The 20,619-nt window shown below is 45.1% G+C and overlaps 2 protein-coding genes and 1 long non-coding RNA gene across 4 annotated transcripts in view; all 3 read left to right on the forward strand.

The window, feature by feature from the left end:
- atxn7l1 (ataxin 7-like 1) overlaps window positions 1-4,296 on the forward strand; it is a gene marked incomplete at its 3' end in the record, with an annotated part of 24,269 nt that extends 19,973 nt beyond the window's left edge. Inside the window, exons 11-12 of the mRNA XM_030342547.1 lie at window positions 2,060-2,722; window positions 4,083-4,296. Of these exons, the coding sequence (XP_030198407.1) occupies window positions 2,060-2,722; window positions 4,083-4,296 (877 nt within the window). The remainder of the gene's footprint in view (window positions 1-2,059; window positions 2,723-4,082) is intronic.
- Window positions 4,297-4,469: 173 nt separating this feature from the next.
- Window positions 4,470-8,054, forward strand: LOC115531907 (uncharacterized). Its single transcript, XR_003973963.1, has 2 exons — window positions 4,470-4,611; window positions 5,725-8,054. It is a non-coding gene; the product is annotated as an uncharacterized LOC115531907 (long non-coding RNA).
- Window positions 8,055-17,692: 9,638 nt separating this feature from the next.
- The window catches only part of znf800b (zinc finger protein 800b), a 38,077-nt gene continuing 35,150 nt past the window's right edge, over window positions 17,693-20,619 (forward strand). For both annotated transcript variants that reach the window (XM_030341832.1, XM_030341833.1), the window contains exon 1: window positions 17,693-18,059. The gene's annotated coding sequence lies outside the window, so the exon portion shown is untranslated. The remainder of the gene's footprint in view (window positions 18,060-20,619) is intronic.

Consider the following 20,619-nt stretch of genomic DNA (forward strand, 5'->3'; position numbering starts at 1 on the left):
ATCTATCCAGCACACATCTAGGTGGACACGCCCACCTGTGATGTCATAAGGGGCAGATTTCCAAAACGGCTTGTAGCGGCTCATCACACCACACCTGGTGGCATGTCATGGGACCTTTAACTATTTTCAGAAGCAATTTCCAATAGAAATTTCCTATTGGTCTTTTCCAAATTCCAATTGGAAAAGACTTTCTAAAATCGTATTTCCGTAACTTTAACCATGAACCATCTTGCTGTTCCTGCTCCACGCTAATTTACGTGATTATTAAGGCTGTTTAGCTGTCCTGGCTCCACAATGCTGGAACGAGCTTCCCACTGACCTCAGCACAGCTGAAACCCTACAGGACATCACACACTGTGCGTGTCTTCCTCTGCAGACTGAAAACCTGTCTTTTCAGACTGCAGTTAAGCCCCCCGCCCAAAAATTGTTGTAGCTCTTGTTTCTATTTACATTTACATTAAGGGCATTTATGAGACGCTTTAATCCAAAGCGACATACAATAAGATCCGTGTATGGTTCGTTCTTTGAATATTCCGATTTAAAACAAAATCAGAAAAACCAAATAACAGAGTCGGTTTTTGGTTTTTCTGATTTGGTTTTGAAACGGAAAAAGGGCAAAAGGAATAAACAAATAAACGGCATTTTTCTGTTTTTTAAATCAAAACAGGAATACTGACCACAATGAATGCCGGGAAAAGGGCACGTGGTTTTAAAAGAATACATACAAAGACGTTTCAACGTTTCCATTGAGTCTCGCATTCTACAATGGCCAGCTTTATTGTTTTCCGTGGGAGCCGGCGACTTAGTCTGCGAGTGGACGATATGACCGTGGAGAAGATCGCCATGATATTCCAGGTGGCTGTTTACTAAGAAACCTAGCTGGTCATAAAACATTAAAATACATCTAAATGACAAATAGCCTACATCTTGTACAATAGGCTACATAGAAGAAGAAAGAAACTAGATTTCTTCTTTGAAGGTTGTGCTCCACACAGAACCTCCTCACCGTCATAACGGAGCACTTCGGAGCACCAGATTGCTTTAGAGCGGTGCTAATCTCGTTGTGTGTCTTTCCATTGTCAAATAGTTCATGAATAAAATCCCCATATGGTTCAAGTGCGGCCATAACTAAGGCTAAATATAATTGGACAGTCTATTGCTGGTTTAGGTGGTAGGCTCTTTTTTCTTCGCTCGCTGCGTTCTACCTGCTGGTGTAGCCTACAAATGTATCTATTTTCTTTATTTTCTGTTTCGGGTTTAAAAAACCAACAAACAAAACACAAACACAAATGAAATGCCGTTTATTTGTTTATTCCTTTTGCCCTTTTTCCGTTTCAAAACCAAATCAGAAAAACCAAAGAACGACTCTGTTATTTGGTTTTTCTGATTTTGTTTTAAATCTGAATATTCAAAGTACGAACCATACACGGATTAAGGCCTAAAAAAAATGTTGGTTGGTTCCAGTTTCCGACCGACCCTGTCAATTTATGTGCGACACAAATTATTGTATGAGTTAAAAAAATAAAATAAAATAAAAAAAATGCTAACTATAATTACGTTTTGGTACAGCACCTCTTCATGCTGTACAAGGAAGAGCGAATTTTCTCGTTTTTAAATGAAAACAAACTACCTATCATTCGCTGCCGCTGGAAAAAATACCAACCAAACTCTTTTTTTTTTTAGGCCTAAGTACATGTCGGTACGGATGTTCATAGTGCCAAGCACTTATAATCGTTAGGTGGACCCATTCCCCGTCTACCACAAAGATACAAGAAACAAAAAACCAAGATGTTTCTAAAAAGTAGCCCTTGAAGAAGTTTGATGAATCGTGCGTACTCATGAATCTCGCAATTTCGAGGTTGCATCTTCATGGTTGAATGCGCGCATTGTACGTTTCTTTGGATAAATCCGCCAAATAAATAATGCAATGCGATGTCTTGTCTCATGTGCAGGGACAAAACATAAAATATAAAATATAAGTTTAATTTGTGACTCAAGTACTCCGGCCTTTGTTGACGCCCCATGTTCAAAACGGTGTCCATCTTGTTCCGTCTTTCAGGAAGGTTCCTCTGGCCGCTGAGACCCCCCTCTCCCCCAGGATGCCCGCCTCCCCCTCCCTGGACCCCCACCCTCGCCCCTACCCCCCCTTCCACCCCACCCTGACCCCCGTCAGCCCCCACCCCCCACCCTCGTCCCCGCAGTCTTCGGCTTCTAGAGACCGGTTGCGGCCGGTTGCGGCCCTTGCCTCTCCGCGTGGGAAACCCCGCAACGGCATGCACGCGCCCAGCGCTGGGGGCGGGGCCAGTGGGGGCGGGGCCAGTGGGGGCGGGGCCAGTGGGGGACCCTGGCGAGGGAGGGGCGATCAAACGGCGGGGGGCCGGAAGAGGAAGATGACGGCTCCGTCGTTGTCGTCGTCCTCGTCGTCGTCGTCCTCCTCTCCCGCGTCTTCGCCGGGCGTGGATCAACTCAGGAAGAACGGGAACGGCGTTGTCACGGGACCCAGGGCCACGCCCCCTCCGCCGCCTCCACCGCCACCGCCGCCGCCGCCGCCGCCTCCGAACCCGGGCTGGAAACGGAGCCTCACGCGTGGGGTCAGAGGCGCGGGGTGCCGGAGGGAGGAGCAGAGCCCCAGAGAGCAGGGGCCCTCCAGAGAGCAGGGGCCCTCCAGAGAGCAGGGGCCCTCCAGAGAGCCTGGGCCCTGGGGCCTCAACCTGCTCTACAGGTAGGGAGACAGCGTGCCCCGGGGACGCTTTAGGGGGCTCTCTCCACATCGGCATGATCATGGGGAACGGTACACGATATTGATTAATATCAATATAAACGTATGCACAACAGTCTTACTGAGGGTCATGAGACTTTTAAAGTGTGACTGAAACTAGTTTTGGATCCCTCTGTGTTTCAAACCACATATTTGTCATTGTTTTAAGGGCGTATCTGCTCATCGTAATTCATTTAGACTATTATACCGGGCATCACGAGAGGAGGGCATGTACATCACAATGCATCATGGGATTTTTCAGATACTCCATTAGCCTCTAGAGTTGTCGCCTTGGAAAAAAGCGTCTTCTAAATGCCCTGAATGTTAATGTCTGTTTGGTTTGGTCGGTTCTTGGGTCTGAGCTTTGTGAATGTTTCGGAGAAAGATCCAATGGACCTTGTAGGTTGGATCAATGATCTCTACTTCTTAGAATTATTGATCAAGCTTGCGAGGTCCATTCACAGAAAGGTTGATTTACAAGAAAAAAGTTGAATTACTGTTGTTATTTTGTCTGACAAATACCATCGATTGTCGCTGTGGTAATGAGCTTTGAAATCATAATGCATGAAAACAAGAATGACCAATCTAGACGCAAACACAAAGAAATACCTAACCAAATACCCGTAACCTCAAATTCTCTCTTGTTCTTGTTCTCCTCCTCCTCCCCCTCCTCCTCCTCCTCTGCCTCTTCCTCCTCCTCTTCCTCCTCTTCCTCCTCCTCCTCCTCCTCCTCCTCGTCTTCCTCCTCCTCCTCCTCCTCTTCCTCCTCGTCTCTCCTTCTCTTCCTCCTCATTCCTCCTCCTCCTCCTCCTCCTCCTCCTCCTCCTCGTCTCTCCTCCTCCTCCTCCTCCTCTTCCTCCTCCTCCTCCTCTTCCTCCTCCTCGTCTCTCCTTCTCTTCCTCCTCCTCCTTCTCCACCTCGTCTCTCCTTCTCCTCCTCTTCCTCTTCCTCCTCCTCCTCCTCCTCCTCCTCTATCTCCTCCTCATCTCTCCTTCACTTACTCCTCCTCTTTCTCTTCCTCTTCCTCCTCCTCGTCTCTCCTTCTCTTCCTCCTCGTCTCTCTTCCTCCTCCTCCTCCTCTTCCTCATCCTCTTCCTCCTCCTCCTCCTCTTCCTCCTCGTCTCTCCTCCTCCTCTTCCTCCTCGTCTCTCCTCCTCCTCTTCCTCCTCCTCCTCCTCCTCCTCCTCCTCCTCCTCCTCCTCCTCCTCTTCCTCCTCCTCCTCCTCCTCCTCCTCCTCGTCTCTCCTCCTCCTCTTCCTCCTCCTCCTCCTCCTCCTCCTCCTCCTCCTCCTCCTCCTCTCTCCTTCTCCTCCCTCCTCTGAAGGCAGGGGCCCGGGGCCTCAAACGGCCTCAGCAGCACCTCCTTCTCCCTGAAGAACGACCCAGGCCAGGTCCCTCCTCACATGACCCCTGCTCCTCTCAACTCCTCTTCCTCCTCCTCCCCCCCCCCCTCCTCCTTCAGCCCCCTCCTCCTGGGCCAGGGGGGAGGGGCAGGGGAGGGGAGGAAGGGGAGGAGCCCCGGGACACCAGGAGGAGGCGGAGCAGGAAGAGGAAGAGGAGGAGGAGGAGCAGGAGCAGGAAAAGGAGGATTAGGAGCAGGAGGAGGAGGAAGAGGAGGACTAGGAGGAGGAGGAGGAAGAGGAGGACTAGGAGGAGGAAGAGGAGGACTAGGAGGAGGAGGAGGAGGAAGAGGAGGACTAGGAGGAGGAGGAGGACAAGGAGGAGGAGGAGGACAAGGAGGAGGAGGAAGAGGAGGAGGAGGGGGGAAGGCCAGCAGGGGGTTAGAGAGTCTCTTCAGGAGGAGCAACGGCACTGGGGGGATACTGTCCACAGGACCCCCCTCTCCATGACCGGTAGGACACACACACACACACACACACACACACACACACACACACACACACACACACACACACACACACACACACACACACACATATATACCGTAAAACTTCAATAGCCCAGGCTTTTATTTGACTCACTGAACTTTCAAACAAAACTCTTGCTCGGCAAAGATGGGAAATACTATAACATTCATTATTTAAACCAGTATGAATATTCTTACCATACGTAGGCCTATACACATTACCAGGCTATCGAATAACGCCTACACACACACACACACACACACACACACACACACACACACACACACACACACACACACACACACACACACACACACACACACACACACACACACACACACGGTGGCGGAGTGGTAATCGGGAGAGTCGGGAGAATTCCCGGTGGGCCGTTAACGTTTCGGGGCTGTCGGGCTGATTAATGCGGGATAACAATATTGCGTTTATAAAATTCCATAATGACAACATTGAACTCTCGTGCAAGCTCGAACAGAGTGACACACAAACACACACACACACTTTTAATGAGTTTTTCACCCGCTCCGTATCCTTGGTTGCCCCAACAACAACAACAAAACAACATGCTTGTTGTTTTGTTTCCGGTGTAGCTAGATCCGTTATGGTGTTGTAGTTTTTCTAACCCGACTAGTTGTTGCTAGACAGCAGGTGAAAAAACTACAAAGTTTGCAAAGCCAAAAGAGCCTTAATCGCGTGACAAAAACCGCTTATACGCTGTTAAAATTGTTTAACGCTGTTAAAATTTGGTTTGCGTTAACGCCGTTAATACTGCTGTCACGTTCAACTGACAGCACTAATATATACAGACACACACACATGGAGAGAGTCTTGGAAAGTAAAAAAAATTAAGTAAAATTCTAACCTGTGCACTTATTGGCAATTTTAATGAATGGGTTTTCCTATGTCAAATCCTTCACAGAGTCTCTATTAACATATGCAAATTTGGTGCTCACTGCTTTTATCAACATTTGTTTTGAATGCTTACATATTTGCCATAGTTGGCCATTATTTGGCCAAGATGTAATTCCATCACAATATTCCAAGATTCCATAACAGGAAATGTTTCTCTCCTCTGCCCCCTAGGTCCCACTGGGTCATGCCCTCAAGCTTTCTCCACGGACAGGAGGTCGGTCGGCTTTGACGGGCCAGCGCTCTTTGCAGCATTCCCATAATGGTGGGCTACTATTCACTATCCCCCACTATGACTTCTGGGTAATGGAGTCCTCTTCAGGCTCCTGGCTCTCATGGTAGTGGATTTATGGGACGGAAAACGTATCGCCCGTCACTTCAGTTGTGGTCATTTTCCAGAACACGAGTACATTTCTTTCTGGCGATAATAAACTTCTTACCCTAAAGAAAAAGGGAAAATATCCAAGAGCATTTGTTGCTAATCCAAGAGAAGTATAGTTTTGTATTCTGGAATATCTGTTCCTCAAAGACCAGTCATGGATTTTTTGATATATGTTTCCTGGTTCCTGTTTTTCGGAGGTCAGGTGACCTGGATGGAACTCTGTGGTCTGTTTTGGAAGGGGGGGCGGTTGACAGGAAGTCATACACTTACTTCCTCCTTCCTTTCCTCATGGATTCCCTCGGACAAGTACACACAGTTCACAGCTGTACCGAACGTCAAGACAAAGGATTGACTATTGGTTTTGTGTTCTTTATATTTTTTTATTTTTGAGAACTTTTATTCTATTTGTGTGTTCCGGCGTCTGCTTGTGTGCGTGTTTGTGAATGTTTCAAGGAACACACAAACTCTGTCGTTGTGTCTTTGGACTCAATGGATTCGCAGTTGTGAATCTGAATGTTCGGCTTGTTAATATCTAATTCATGGAATTCGTTTATTATTCATTTGAGAGCAACAAAATAGGATTTAACGATACAGTTTATGCAACAACAACAAAAAGCATTTGAGAATCAAAAGTGTTACAAGAGTTGATATTGTAAAAAGAAATTGTACATATCTTGTATTCTATTTTATTTTTATTTATTGTTAATTATTTTTCCCGAAGTGTGCAAAAGGAAAAAAGTCGTAAGATTGGTTTTATTCCTACGTTCCAACGATTCTGTTTGCAATTAACTCTCAGTCTCGGGGAAGGTGTTGTTTTATAAGGGAGTGTTTTTAAAGAACGTCCGCCATCGCCAACAGCCTATAAAGTTTATGGTTACGACTGTGCTGCGCCCCCTTAATTCCTGCTGTTTCGCCGCGCTAGGCTACTGTTTAGCACTGTTCATAAAACACAACGTTGTTGATGGGTTATACCTCGGTTAGAAATTGTAACCGGCTGCCGAGCGAGTCCTCTGGCACATGGTCAGGAGTAGTTACTGCCTTCCGAAGTGGCTGCATAGCGAGAAGTTTAAAGGTGACATGTTGATCCACCAGGTGTGAGGGTTTACACAAGCCCTGTAAATCTGCCTCTTTTGACATCACAAGTGGGCGTGTCCACCTAGATCTGTGCTGGATAGATGAGCAACGTTTGCTAGAGTCCACTGGGAAGGCTGGCGGACTGATCTATCCAGCACAGATCTAGGTGGACACGCCCACTTGTGATGTCAGAAAAGGCCGATTTTCAAAACGGCCTGTAAGGGCTTATCACACTCACCCCAGGGCGCTGATAATGGCGCACTACGACGTCACTCCCTGTCTGTTTGTAAACACTGCTCACTGTGAGAGAGAGCCCTAGTGGATGAGATATATCTGCTAGCAACACTGTGGTCCTAACCTATCCCTGAGCCAAACCCTCTTGTTAATCAACAACAGAAATCGGTTCAGATTGTCTGAGCATCCTTTAACCACTATACCAGTGACTTCCAACCGGTACTGTTTAGTCTTTTAGCAGACCCTTAAATCCAAAGCGACTTTCAGTGAATTCCGTATACAAGTCAATCAGCAGCAGGCATAAGGGTTAAGGTTAACTTAAGGTTTATCTCAAGGATGCCTACAGAAAGGGTCCCAAATACCCGAATAGAATTGTGTCTTTTTGCTGGACAAAGTGGAAGAATCGATCAATTGTTTTCATATTTATCCCTGAAATCGATCAGCCATAGGCTGGAGGCAGGCGTTTATTGTGGACCCTGCCTTGAGCTGGAGAGCGGACATTGTGGGTTTGACCCCAGAACTGCCTAACCACTGACTAGACTATGAGACCGTTACTGTATTGGTACCAGGATGCCTGCAGCGTCTATACACCTTGTGATGGCTCCTCAGTGCTTTGTCGTGACAATCCGCCCCTAAACCTTATCCTGCTTATGTGTGTGGGGACATTAAGAATAGAAAATAATAGATTTCAGTGAGTCCGTTATCCGATGGATTTGTGTTTTTCCTTCATTGTGGTTGCTTGTTATCAGGCGGTGATCAATTGGTTTATAGAAATTGACTATTTTTTTTTTTCGAAAGAGTTACTGGCTGAAAACACAGACCTCCACACATTCCCCCCAAGGTTTCTTCCTCTGTCTAAAAAAAATTGATATTTTTCTACATAAGTCTTTCTATCTTCCAACTCTTTGCTCGCTTGCGTAACGTATGTAATATGTCAACGATGTTTACCTGAAATGTTTTCAAAATGGCTCTGATTATTATTATTATTATTTTATTTTTTCGGACACTCTATGCATCAAGTCTTTCCCCTGGATGTTTCGGATGCTCGTCTGCATTATCTCCCCCCCCATCAGCACTTTGAGCCCCAACCTGTGCTGTGGTCTTCAGTGAAGGTTCCTCAGTTCAACGGCCTGAGCTGCTGTCCTCTCCCTGTCACACGACGCCGTGACCCTTGTGACCGAGTTGTCCGATTCAATCCCACCACGCGTACGATGGAGTAAACACTCCTTGCCTAAATGCCTTGCTTAATGTGTTGGTGACACGGTTCCACACAGCTGGGGGTGGGGTGGGGGGGGATAGAAGACGGCCTCATAGATGAAGAGTGTGTGCCTTGACTCAACAGAATAACACGACGAAGAAAGATCCAGAGATGTTGAGAAGCGTTCTTCTTTTTTTTTTTTTTTATGGCACACCTTTGGAGGACAACTTTATTTTAATTCAGGCATAGATTCAAACAAGAAGGTTTGGGTAGCTCTGGAACCCATTCACCCTAGTGCAAAACAAGACAAGAGAAGCGCTCTTCTCTTCCTGTGGTTTTTGCTTCAAGAAACTCTTGAATGTGCACCAATTCAACCTGTTGGCTGCTGTGGCTCACCTTTGTCGAAGAGGAGCAGGGCTGTATCAAGACTCATCTAGAAGGGGGGGGGGGGGGGGGGGGGGGGGGGGCAAGGATTTGCATTGAATAACATGGGGGGGGGGGGCAGGCTGTGTTCTGATTGGTCCACTTGTGCACCATTTGTGACGTCAACACTGTTGTACAAAAGCCGGTTCCCTAACTAGTGAACCACTTAATACCCATAATGCACCACCAAGGAAGTGTAGCTGAGGTCTGCACTATATCCCATGATGCTTTGCATGTTTCACCGTCATCGGATTCATCCAATGGATATGACCAGCACATGTTGTTTTTTTATGCAAATGAGCGGTCATAGGGTGGCATTACACCTAGTCTGCCTGCTTATGCAATGCACTGTGTTTCCACTAGTGGGCTACTGCTCGTCAAGGTGACGACGTGATCAAAAGCATTTCAAAAGGCCCCTTTTCCCAGCTCGTCAATATTAGAGTGAAATAACTTCCTGTTCATTTAATGTTAACGCTAGGTCGGTTTAATATACTACACGGTCATACCTACATCCAACAGACCCATAATTAAAGTTATGAGCTAAACCTGTGTTTTTCTACTGTGATAAAGGACTCAGGTACTTGAGGCCTTTTGCAGGTCAATATCAACAGTCAGCCTGGCCCACATTACAGCCTTCGGACTGTTGGAAGAGAATCAAATTCATTTTAGTATTTTTTTTTTGTTCATACAAATCAATCTGCAGTACTTTTGTTTTTACTTTGTGGTGGGGGTCTTGGCCGCACTTTGTCAACGTTGGTTTTTTTAATAGTATGTTGTGGCTGAAGCTAATGCGATGCTGTCGCTCCATCGACTCATGTGTATTTCCAAGCCGGTGACTATTTCTGGTCTTTTGTGGCTCAAATCGGAGTGACTATTGGACACAGGTGTTTTTTATAAAGCTGTTTCCCTTGCTGTTTCCCTTTTGCACTTTGTCATAATGCCCTTTTATCTGCTGTTATTTATAATATATAAAGTATTTGAGATGTGTATAAATCTATACCTATATGAATATATTTGTAAAGATATTTTGTGTACTGCGTTAGAGATATGTGGGAGACCGCAGACCAGCAGGGGCTAATGCAGCTTTTGGTTGGGGCTCAACTAATCTGAATATTGAATGTTTCCAAACTCAACTGCCTTTTCAAGAGTTGGCTACGCTTTGATCAATTACTGTAAAATAAACAAAAAGATATGTAGGTCTGTATTGAATGATTGGAATATATTATTTTATTTTTATGGGAAGTTTGATTAAATTAGTTCAGCTCAAGTGACCAGCACAAAAACTTTTATCGGTTGATATTGCACTGTCTGAAAAAGGTACTGTATATGTAAGATTTCAGGGCTTTGATTTGTTAGAAATACCATAGCGGTGATCAGCCGAAATGGGTTTTGGTTTGGAGCTGACTGCGCCTTTAATTTAGATCTACCACCACTTCCTGCTGACTTCTGACCAATCAGGGCATCTTCCTTGATTGGTTTGGAGATTCTATGTCAACGCTTAATGGTGGACAAATGTAGGGAACTAGGGAGTAGAGATGGAGAAGATGTTTTCATGGGTTTATCATCAAATTCTCACTCTCCTCAGTTCGTTTCTGCATTCTCTTCACATCTACATAGCACCTTTTTACATCTGTTTTCTATCTTTTTCACCATATTGTGTATCAAATTTGAAGAGCATGTCTGCGCAGTAGGCCCTTGTTATTACCTTGGACGTTGAAGGTGACAATACATAAGACTTCCAATGCATAGTTTTGGCCTGTTACGAACAAGATCAAAATATTATATTATGATCAATATTAGGCTGATACTAGACTGTCGAAAGCATGGACCAATTGTCTTAAGGCAAAGAACGAGCACATCGTTGAGTCACTAATACGCCATTTCTCACACATTCTTGAAAATATCCTTGTATTTATCTGTGTTTATTTGCTGTTTCTTTTTATAAAGAGAACCCAGTCCCTCCCCCAAATCTCCCCGTTCGGAGGCAGCCTGCCTGTTTTAAAACGTCCTTTCAGGAAGCCAATGATTCCCTTCATCTTCCTCAGGCTACAGAGCTGACCTCCCATTGTGAAGGTCGACACTGAAGACCGAGAGAGAGAGAACTCCCCCTGGGGGAATTAACGAGTACTGCACATAATCAGCTAAGAGCGTTCAAAGCTCCCTCATGTGCTAGGATTGTTTAATGGTGGGTCTTTGACATACTTTTTAGTCGCGTGTCAGTATTGTGGTATGCTGTGTTTCCATATCTTACCCCCTCCTTTGACTCATTAAGTCAGGGATACAACATCCTATTTCAACCGGAGAAACAGGCAGCTGTATTCACCCTGCTGCTTAACTGGAAAACGGGTTGGCCTGGCCCCCGAAATGTAAGCAGGTGACGAAAGGTGCAAAATGTCATTTGAAATCAATTACCCCCACTGAGGCTGAGGAAGAGGAAGGTGACAGACTGTAAACGGAGATCACTCTGCGCCGCGTTTCACTCGCCCTTGACTCAACCCAGAGAGAGGAAGTGGGGGGGAGGGAGAGTGAGAGATGGCTTCACGAATGAGAGCAGGAGGAGGAAGATGACTGTATTTGTGTTTTTCCTTCTTTGTGACATGCACAGACTCCTGTGGGCCATTTTCACACGCATTCATATTCAATGGCTGCGGCTCTCCCCTCTCACCTGAGTTGTTCATAATTTAAGTGTGTTTTTACTTGATTATTATTACATATTATTCTCCTTTTAGATTTAGATTATGTGGGCCCGGAGGTTTTTATTAAAAATTAATGCAAACCTTCTCAAATGCATAAACAAACACAACTTGTTTAACCTTGTGATAATACTGTTAATATTGATGACTATTTAGCTGTTATTTATTGATGCTTCAAGCCAAATCCATTACAGTGAATTCAGGTAGGACTATTCAATAAAGAAGCAGGTAGAGCTAGGATGTCATTTAGTTGACACTTCAGGCCAAAATAGTTAGTTAATTCAGGTAGGACTATGCCATTAAGGAGAAGGTAGGATTAGGCTGTCATTGCGAGTGATGGGATTTGTTGACTGCAAATCCGAGTCACTTATCAACTAACGGGAAGTAGGCCTACAGGTTTATATGGTCTATAATATAACATAAGTGTGTGTGCGTTTATTTGTGTGTGTGTATGTGTATATATATATATATATATATATATATATATATATCTATATATATATATATATATATATACTGTATCTATATATATATATATATATATATACTGTATCTATATATATATATATATATATATATACATACACTATATATACACTGTATATATATATATATATATTATTTTTTCATTAAATGGACGGAGAAACGCTACCCTAACACCTGCTCGTTAACCATTGCATCTCAATTAACTTGAGATATAAGTGCCTGCTAAATACCTTCTCCGTAAATAGTATTGTCACACAGTTCATTCATAACCATTGACCCAGGGTTTTCACTAGTCACAGGAAGTACAGTTGGCTCCAGCCCTGGAATTGGTTGCCTGATGTCTGTCTTACACGTCCTACCTACACATCCTTCTTACACGTCCTACCTACACATCCTTCTTACACGTCCTACCTGCACATCCTTCTTACACGTCCTACCTGCACATCCTTCTTACACGTCCTACCTACACATCCTTCTTATACGTCCTACCTACACATCCTTCTTACACGTCCTACCTGCACATCCTTCTTACACGTCCTACCTGCACATCCTTCTTACACGTCCTACCTACACATCCTTCTTATACGTCCTACCTACACATCCTTCTTACACGTCCTACCTGCACATCCTTCTTACACGTCCTACCTGCACATCCTTCTTACACGTCCTACCTACACATCCTTCTTACACGTCCTACCTACACATCCTTCTTACACGTCCTACCTACACATCCTTCTTACACGTCCTACCTACACATCCTTCTTATACGTCCTACCTACACATCCTTCTTACACGTCCTACCTACACATCCTTCTTACACGTCCTACCTACACATCCTTCTTATACGTCCTACCTGCACATCCTTCTTACACGTCCTACCTACACATCCTTCTTACACGTCCTACCTACACCTCCTTCTTACACCTCCTATCTCCACATCCTGGTGTAACGTGTTGTCACTTTTCACTGGTTTCTTCGAAGCTGTGTGACCAAAATAGACAGGAACACCCTGTCTCCACGTAAAGGTTAACACACTACCTACGCTTGTTAAATGCACAAACAAAATGGCCCAGCCCCCTTCATGACATTTAGCCTATCTGAATTCACTGGGAGTCACTTCGGATATAATGGCTGAATAAGTGAGTAATGTGGCATTCCTTCAGTGGTTTGTGGTGATGCAGTGGTAGTGCAAGGTGCTTTTCATTCAGGTAAGCAAGAATAAGCATCGTAACACGTTTCTCTTCCAAACACACCACGATAGATAAGTGACCACAGGAGTCTCAAACAACACCTCACATTTTGGCATTCATTTTACCGTATGCTCTTCTCTTATTTTATATTCCAAGAGGATTGATGGACACACACATTTTTTGGAATTTGTCATTCTGGGTCTGCCCCACCAGGTGCCACTTATTGGCATCATGTGAGGATACACCTTGTTCCAGAACCTGACTCAGCGATAACTACACTGACTCCGATTGGTCTATTAGTCAGCGGAAGTCCCCTTGAGCAGCCATTTATTGAAATCCTGATGGAATATGAAGTTGAAAATGTGTATTTTGTGATACCTTGGCAATTTAAGTAAAAGAACATTTACGAAGCACATATATTTGTTCAAAAGGTACATAAAGGATATTTTTAGGCTTTTTAATGTCGTGAACAAGTAAAAGTGGCCACATATTGTTTTAAAAGGCCTTGAAATGTTACATTTTAATGGGTGAGTCAGATTGTTACGTTGTTGATTAAATGGGAGCTATTGCCGCATCCATGACATGGTTCTGTGATGGCAAAAGCCTTGCCTTTCTATTCGGCACCTCTTGCACTCCTAACCCAGCCTTGGTTGGTTCCTTCTAATGGTTTCTTCCCTCCGGGATTTGGGGGAGTTTTTTTCCTTGCCCTTTTCAGAGCTTAGGCTGAGGGGGTGAGGGGTGAAGGTGGGTTAGCCTGTGAGGCCTTTGAGACTGTATCTGTTATTAAGGGCTATACAAATAACATTGACGTGAAATTCATCAAAGGCTACCTGGCAATAATGTTTAACAACACAGATTTGTTTTTTGCATTCTGTAAAGTTTCTTTTAACAAATCACAAGATGCAAATGGACACTGGTTTACATCAGGAATATTATTTTGATCAGTGATCGTAAACTGATGTAGCCCCTGGACCTACTTGTGTCCCTGGACCCACTTGTGTCACTAGTCCACAACCAAAATATGATTAATGTATATACCAAAAATACAGTTAACCACAATTCCTTAATGTACAGTTAAAACACATTTAGCAAACATTTTTCTAAACTCAATGATAAGTAAGCCATTGAAACCTTGTGCCTAATATTGTGGTTACACAAGATTGAACATCATAAATTGAGAATCACTGATTTATTCATTTATTTAAAAAGGACAAGTCCAATTCAAGTCCAATATGGTATTTACGATTATTCTGAGAACCTACTGTAGTCAAAACAGGTTGAATCAGGTCTGAATTTAAACTTTATAAACAGTTAGAACACACTTCCCAATACACCTACACTTTGACGAAAAATATGTGAGATGGGGTGATATTGACCCCATGGTCACACAGCATAGAGCAGTGAAAACAATAATTCACAGTCAAGTAATGTGGTTTGATTCCCAGCCAAAATTTGCCAGGTTCAAACTTCTGTCAACAGTCTGACTGTTGGCATCTTTGAGCATGATGTCAAACCCCTACCTTCTCATTCAGGACAAGAAAAATCACTTTGATTAACTTTAACATGCTGGTACAAAATGGTCCAATCTTAATGTGGAAGTGAAATTAGCCTTTAAAAATAAACCGTTATTTTATAAACCATTAAACATTATGGCTTAATGAGACAATTTATAGCTTTAAAGGATTAACACTGTGTTATAATCCAATACAAACATATAGATGACAATAAGTTAATTGTTACTCAAAAAAAAAGGTATAGCTTAAGAATTACTTAAATTCAATCGTTTCTAAATCAAACCATCCAAACATATCACTGGCTACTGTGATGAATGCATTTTGAATGTTATTGAAAAGATAACAGCTCAACAGTTCAATGCTGCTACGTCGATGAATGCAGAGTTCCAGCCCAGCCAACAGCATTCGTATGATAATGGTATAATGCCGGTGGTTTAGTTAATTGTGTTAAGGCAAAAGCAGTGGGCACCTATTGTCAAGCACTCTCCTGGGCCCAAAAGAAAGGGCTGGATTATTGGGCTATACAACTATTTATGGGACCAGTTTCAAAACACATAGGCTATATTTGCCTTTGAAACAAAAAACACACCCTATATCCTGATATCCACAGTTATGTTGGTTTCCTGTGAATGATATAGACTATGTGAATAGTTGGATAATTTACATTAATTTTAAGAAAAATCCACACACACACACACACACACACACACACACACACACACACACACACACACACACACACACACACACACACACACACACACACACACACACACACACACACACACACACACACACACACACACACACACACACACACACACACACACACACTGGGCGGGAAAGGCCATTCATTTTGGCCCTGATCAGTGTCTTCCCCAATCCAAAACATCAACCACCTAATTCAGTTACTTCATTCCACCGATAGCTAAAATATAGGCTAACACCAGATAAATACAGTATATTTTAAATATTAGTCTATCGCCCATCAAGGCCTGTGTGTACGATTACAGAAATGTAATCTTAACAACAAGTAGTCCTATAGATGAACCATGCTTTCCCCTCATTGTCACTTGTTTGAAAGTTCACTTGGCTAACTACAGCAAAGCAATACCTTCCAAACGGTATCGCTTTTAGAAGCCTAAGCTAAACAATATGTTTAGAAACTAAGGGACTAGCTAGCTAGCTAACAGTTAAACCTTTCTGCTGCCCGTTATCCCAACGGTCCCAGCAAGATACCTCCTCTAGTCTAGTGGACGGTATGGGAAACGATAGTATTACTATTGTATTATGATACTATAGTATATTTTATTGGGAGTATTAGCTTAGTGTTGTTCTAATAACGTAGGCGTGTCTGTGTGCTTTTATCCGGGAGGAACCATGTCCTTGGAAGGGGAACCTGGGCGAGGAGAGGGGAGATGAACCACCGGGGCACGAGGCTCACGGATCTAAAGTAACGCGATGCTTAATGTTCGGGAGAACACTGAAAAAGTAGTCCGTCGAACTCCAGACAACTCGAACACCAACTTTAGTTGTTACTGAAGTATAGTTTAAAATGAATAGGGTTTTTAAAAAAACCTTTGTCAATGGCATTAATGGTGGCATCAGTTGAAAAGAACTGCGATAGTACAATAAAATCAAAAGAACAGACTGCAGATACGTCCATGATAACGTAAAAATCGGTCATTAAATGCCTAAAGCCATCCAAACGACTGCCCTATTATATTACTCTACTAGTTTGGTCCCTGCATACTTTAATGTGTAGCTTATCTAGGTTATAATATAAAATATGTATACTATGCCATATAAATATTATTCCACCCCTGACTATTCAGTGAACACGAAATCGGGAACACGAAAGGGTGATAAGTTGAAAAGTTGCGCCAACGTCGTGTATTTTTTATTGAACCGGCGGAGCCCGTGTCCGCGTGCGCGTCACCGGGGCCCGCTGCTGCACATGGGAAGCAGAAGTGGCACTCTCGCGCACAGTAGCGCCATAGCAACGAAGTTGTGGCTGCACCTGCGCGCGAGGAGAGACAGAGAGTAAACTCGCGCCACCGCCGCCAGTGATTAGTCAGCGGAAGCCTCCGTCTCGCGGCTCTGCTGTTAAACACGCTGTGGCCGGCAGGCGATGGAGGGCAGCCTGGTGCTTTCCAACAGGTAGCACAATAGGCTGTATAGTGTGATATATATTCGAGCTGAATTGATGTGTAACTCCTTTTTATTTTTATTTGGGTGTTTTATCAAAGCTATGCAGTTTGACCTATGCATCTAACTGAACCTGCGTCCAACTAACCGAATGCCATTTCAGCATATTTTATTATGGATACATTTAATTATTAATTTATTTGTTTGTTGGTTCAATCCGAATACGTTTGGCATGTAAGTAACTAACTTTCAGAAGCATGTCTCAATATATTTAATTAGTAGCACTAGTAAGTTGAAGTAGCAAGGCTGCTAGGTTATATTAAAAGTTGCAATGTTGCGGATGAATTATGTTTACATAATTTGCACGAAGCATAATCGTTTACCAATCGTTTCATACACAGGGCATTTATATAGGCTACACAAGATTTGGCTAAAAAACGCAGGCTTTCTATTATGAACCGACTGGCGTAACAATGTTCGCTGGACTGAATATTCCCAAATCAATAGAAGTGCATTAAAGTAGATCAGGCACACGCCACTCATTCACGCATTTATACTGATTAATTGGATAATCCATGGAGGAGGAGATCAATCAACGAGTAGCCATGGCAACCCTTAATTTATTTGGCGTTGCTCGTCACCAACCTTTATTCTAAAAACAATCCATAGCCTACTCCAAAAAAACATTTGCGCATTTATATCCAAATACTAAACATTTAAACACTCGTTTCGGGGTGACAGTGGGAAGCCCTTGCGCACTGGTGAATCACAAACCGGGGACCCCGTCCACTCAAACTCCTCACCACTTAGTTTGTCCCGGTCAAACATTTCCCCTTTTTTTTTACCCCAGACAATCACAAATTCAAAGACGCCATTTCCCGACTAAGAGGTGTCCGCTTCACTTTCCTCGCAAAAGCGATATTTTTTTTGTTTTGGGGGGTCCATTGAGCGACACAAAAAAGGGGGCAGCTGCTCAGAGGAACTTGTGAAGAGCCATCGGCGCGACCCGGCGTAATAAACAAACCTCCGGCAGCGCGAAGCTCCAGCAGCTCGGCCACAGCCAGAGACGGACGCGGACCCCGAGAAGGTGGCACGCACACGGCTAACGCAGTCACAAACCACCCCTCGAAACGGCCTTTCCCGCCCGCGGAACCGGCAAATACCCAGGTAAGAACTATTCTGGAAACCTTTTGCTTCATATTGGCTCTTCATTTGAGTGATACGAGTGCGGGGTAGAGGTTTAAACCCGCTGGCGCCGCCGTCTTCCCGGACTGAACGCGGTTGTTTTGTGCAGAAAATGGCGTCATCGCCCTCTTGTTCTGCCCGGACTAGGAGGGAGAGAGCGACGGTTTCAGCGGCTCGTAGCGGCTCCCCTCGGCGGTTTTCGCGACGGGGGGCTACAACTAAATGTGTTCGTTACTGCCTCACAGTTCAAATAGTATCCGGGTCGACATTTTTAGTCGATAGGTGGACGCGCAAAAATGGAAGGAGTCGCCAGAGTCCTGTGCGCCAAGCGGCTTCGTTTTGGAAAAGGTGCCACACCGCCGCAAAGCGCAGCGCCCCACAGATACGCTTATACCGCTCCGGAAAGGTCTTGAACGGTCCGTATATTTCCGATAGATTCAGTAATATGGTGGGGAAGGCGTTGGACGTGGTCGTGACAGTGTCGCCTGCTGTCTTTGTGTGTGTTTAATTCGGGTTATCTCGTTTTTACGCCGCACTCCCCACGCCATGCTGCTACCCTTCCGAAGGGGCCTCCGTGTACGGGTTTGAAAGGTGCATTCTGTACCCAGTTTGTTCTTTTTAATCAAGTTAAGCTCCTTTAATCGTCTAAACTATCGGCCTTTAGACTGACAACATCACCGTGCAAATGGGAGATTTTCGTGGTGGGGGGGATGATGGGATAATGGGGGCGATGCGAATCGTGCCATGAGCACTAACGAACGGTACCAGCTCTGCGCCGTGGCTGCCTCGTTGGCCAAAGCAGGGCAGCCCGAAAAAAACAGTGTGTCGGGGCGAAATCACGTAGTTAGCATCAAACTGGGGACGACCAGGGCTGCACATCGCTACTGCTTTGCGCCGAGCCTGATGGTGGCAGCTGCTCACTCCGTCGCGATAGGTTGTGTTTTTTTGTGTGCAAAAGGCGAACCCTTTTGTAAATAGTTGGGGACTCTAAGGTGCAACAAAAAGGCTCAACACAATACTATTCACGCGGGGTCCTTTCATCCCCCGGCCTGCCTGTGAGTGGATGCATGCAGTCCCAAGTTCCACTCCGGCTGCCCCTACTGTCTTTCACCGTCATCTGCGTGCATGCGTCCTAGCAGGACGTAGCCAAGCTGCACTAGCCTCCTCCACCACCACCACCAGACAGAGCGAGGAGGCCACTCGGGCTTCCCATATGTCCTGCGTAGTTCCTCCTCGAACCAAAAACTCGAGGTCTGATTTGAGGCCCCGGCACGTTGCGATATCCCCCCCCCCCCCCCCCCCCCCCCCCCACACACACACACACACACACCACTCCCACCCACCACCACGTCGAAACCACCCGGATGCGTGTGCACTGTGCACGGGATGACTCCTTTTCGCACCGTTTGATCAAGTTCCAGACCAACACTTATGCAACCGAGAGCCTCGCCGATCCGGGATCGAACTGCCTCGTTCTCGACCGCCCCATCATCGGTCCTCTGTCTCGCTGCCCTACCGCGATCCAAGTGGACATTTTGGTGTTCGCGTTTCGGAATCGGGACTAGTCGCGAATTAGAAAGCTGTCATTCGATAATCAAACGGTGCCGTTTGCGTCACCGCCTGCGGCCCGCGCTGCACGCCCATGGGGGGCGATGGAGTTGCAAAGTAAGGGCTGTGGTGGGGGTGGTGGTGGTAGTGGTCCGTGCTAACGCTACACCCCGCTGATGACAAGGAACCGACGGATACCCGGTTGCTCTGAGGGGGACAGCGTTCGCCGTGCGCTCTGCTATGTCCAAACGGTGTAACGATCATGTGGAGGTTTACGAGAGGGATCGCTCGATCCTTCTCCGGGATCATAATTGTTGTGGAGGCACCGTGCAGATGCTCATCGTTCGTGGCTGGAGAAGTGGATCGCCTAGATATTTGATGGATCAGCGATCTCTGCTCGCCCTGTGGTGCTTCCTCTGTGTTGCTAGTGCGTGCATGAGGGCTATTATTGTGTGACAGATGGCTCGGTGATGTATTTCGGTCATGCGGGACGAACGCACCGACTCGATGTGGATAGGACTGTAGACCCTGCGTGAACGGTGCACTAGGTGATGAAACGTGGAGCGTAATCCGCGGTTCCCATATGCGTTTTCGCTGGCCACAGTGCGCCACGCGTGTCTGGTTTAGAATTTAACTGGGCGTATTATCATCTGGGTGCTGCTCTAACGCTGCGCCTTTTGGGCAGTGCGCGTGGGTCCCCTGCTCCCCGTTACTGTTCCAAGTTGTGTGTGGACACACATGCTGTGTGTGGAGAGTGGGTGTGAATGTGTGGTAATGTATTGATATCACGTGTGTTCCCCTGGCCCCGTTACTGGTTGATGCACCCTGACCCTTGTTTTGTCTTTGTAATGTGGTGTAAAACTTGCAGTTTTTAATCATGTGTTTTTTTTATCAAGCTTCACATATAAGGTGGAGCTGAGGGCATCACAATATGTGAACACCTTTTAAAATAAACCTTAAACCATACCTGCTTAGTTCAGTTTTCCCCTAATTC

The sequence above is a fragment of the Gadus morhua genome, chromosome 19, assembly GCF_902167405.1.
Source record: "Gadus morhua chromosome 19, gadMor3.0, whole genome shotgun sequence".
In the NCBI taxonomy this organism is placed as follows: domain Eukaryota; kingdom Metazoa; phylum Chordata; class Actinopteri; order Gadiformes; family Gadidae; genus Gadus; species Gadus morhua.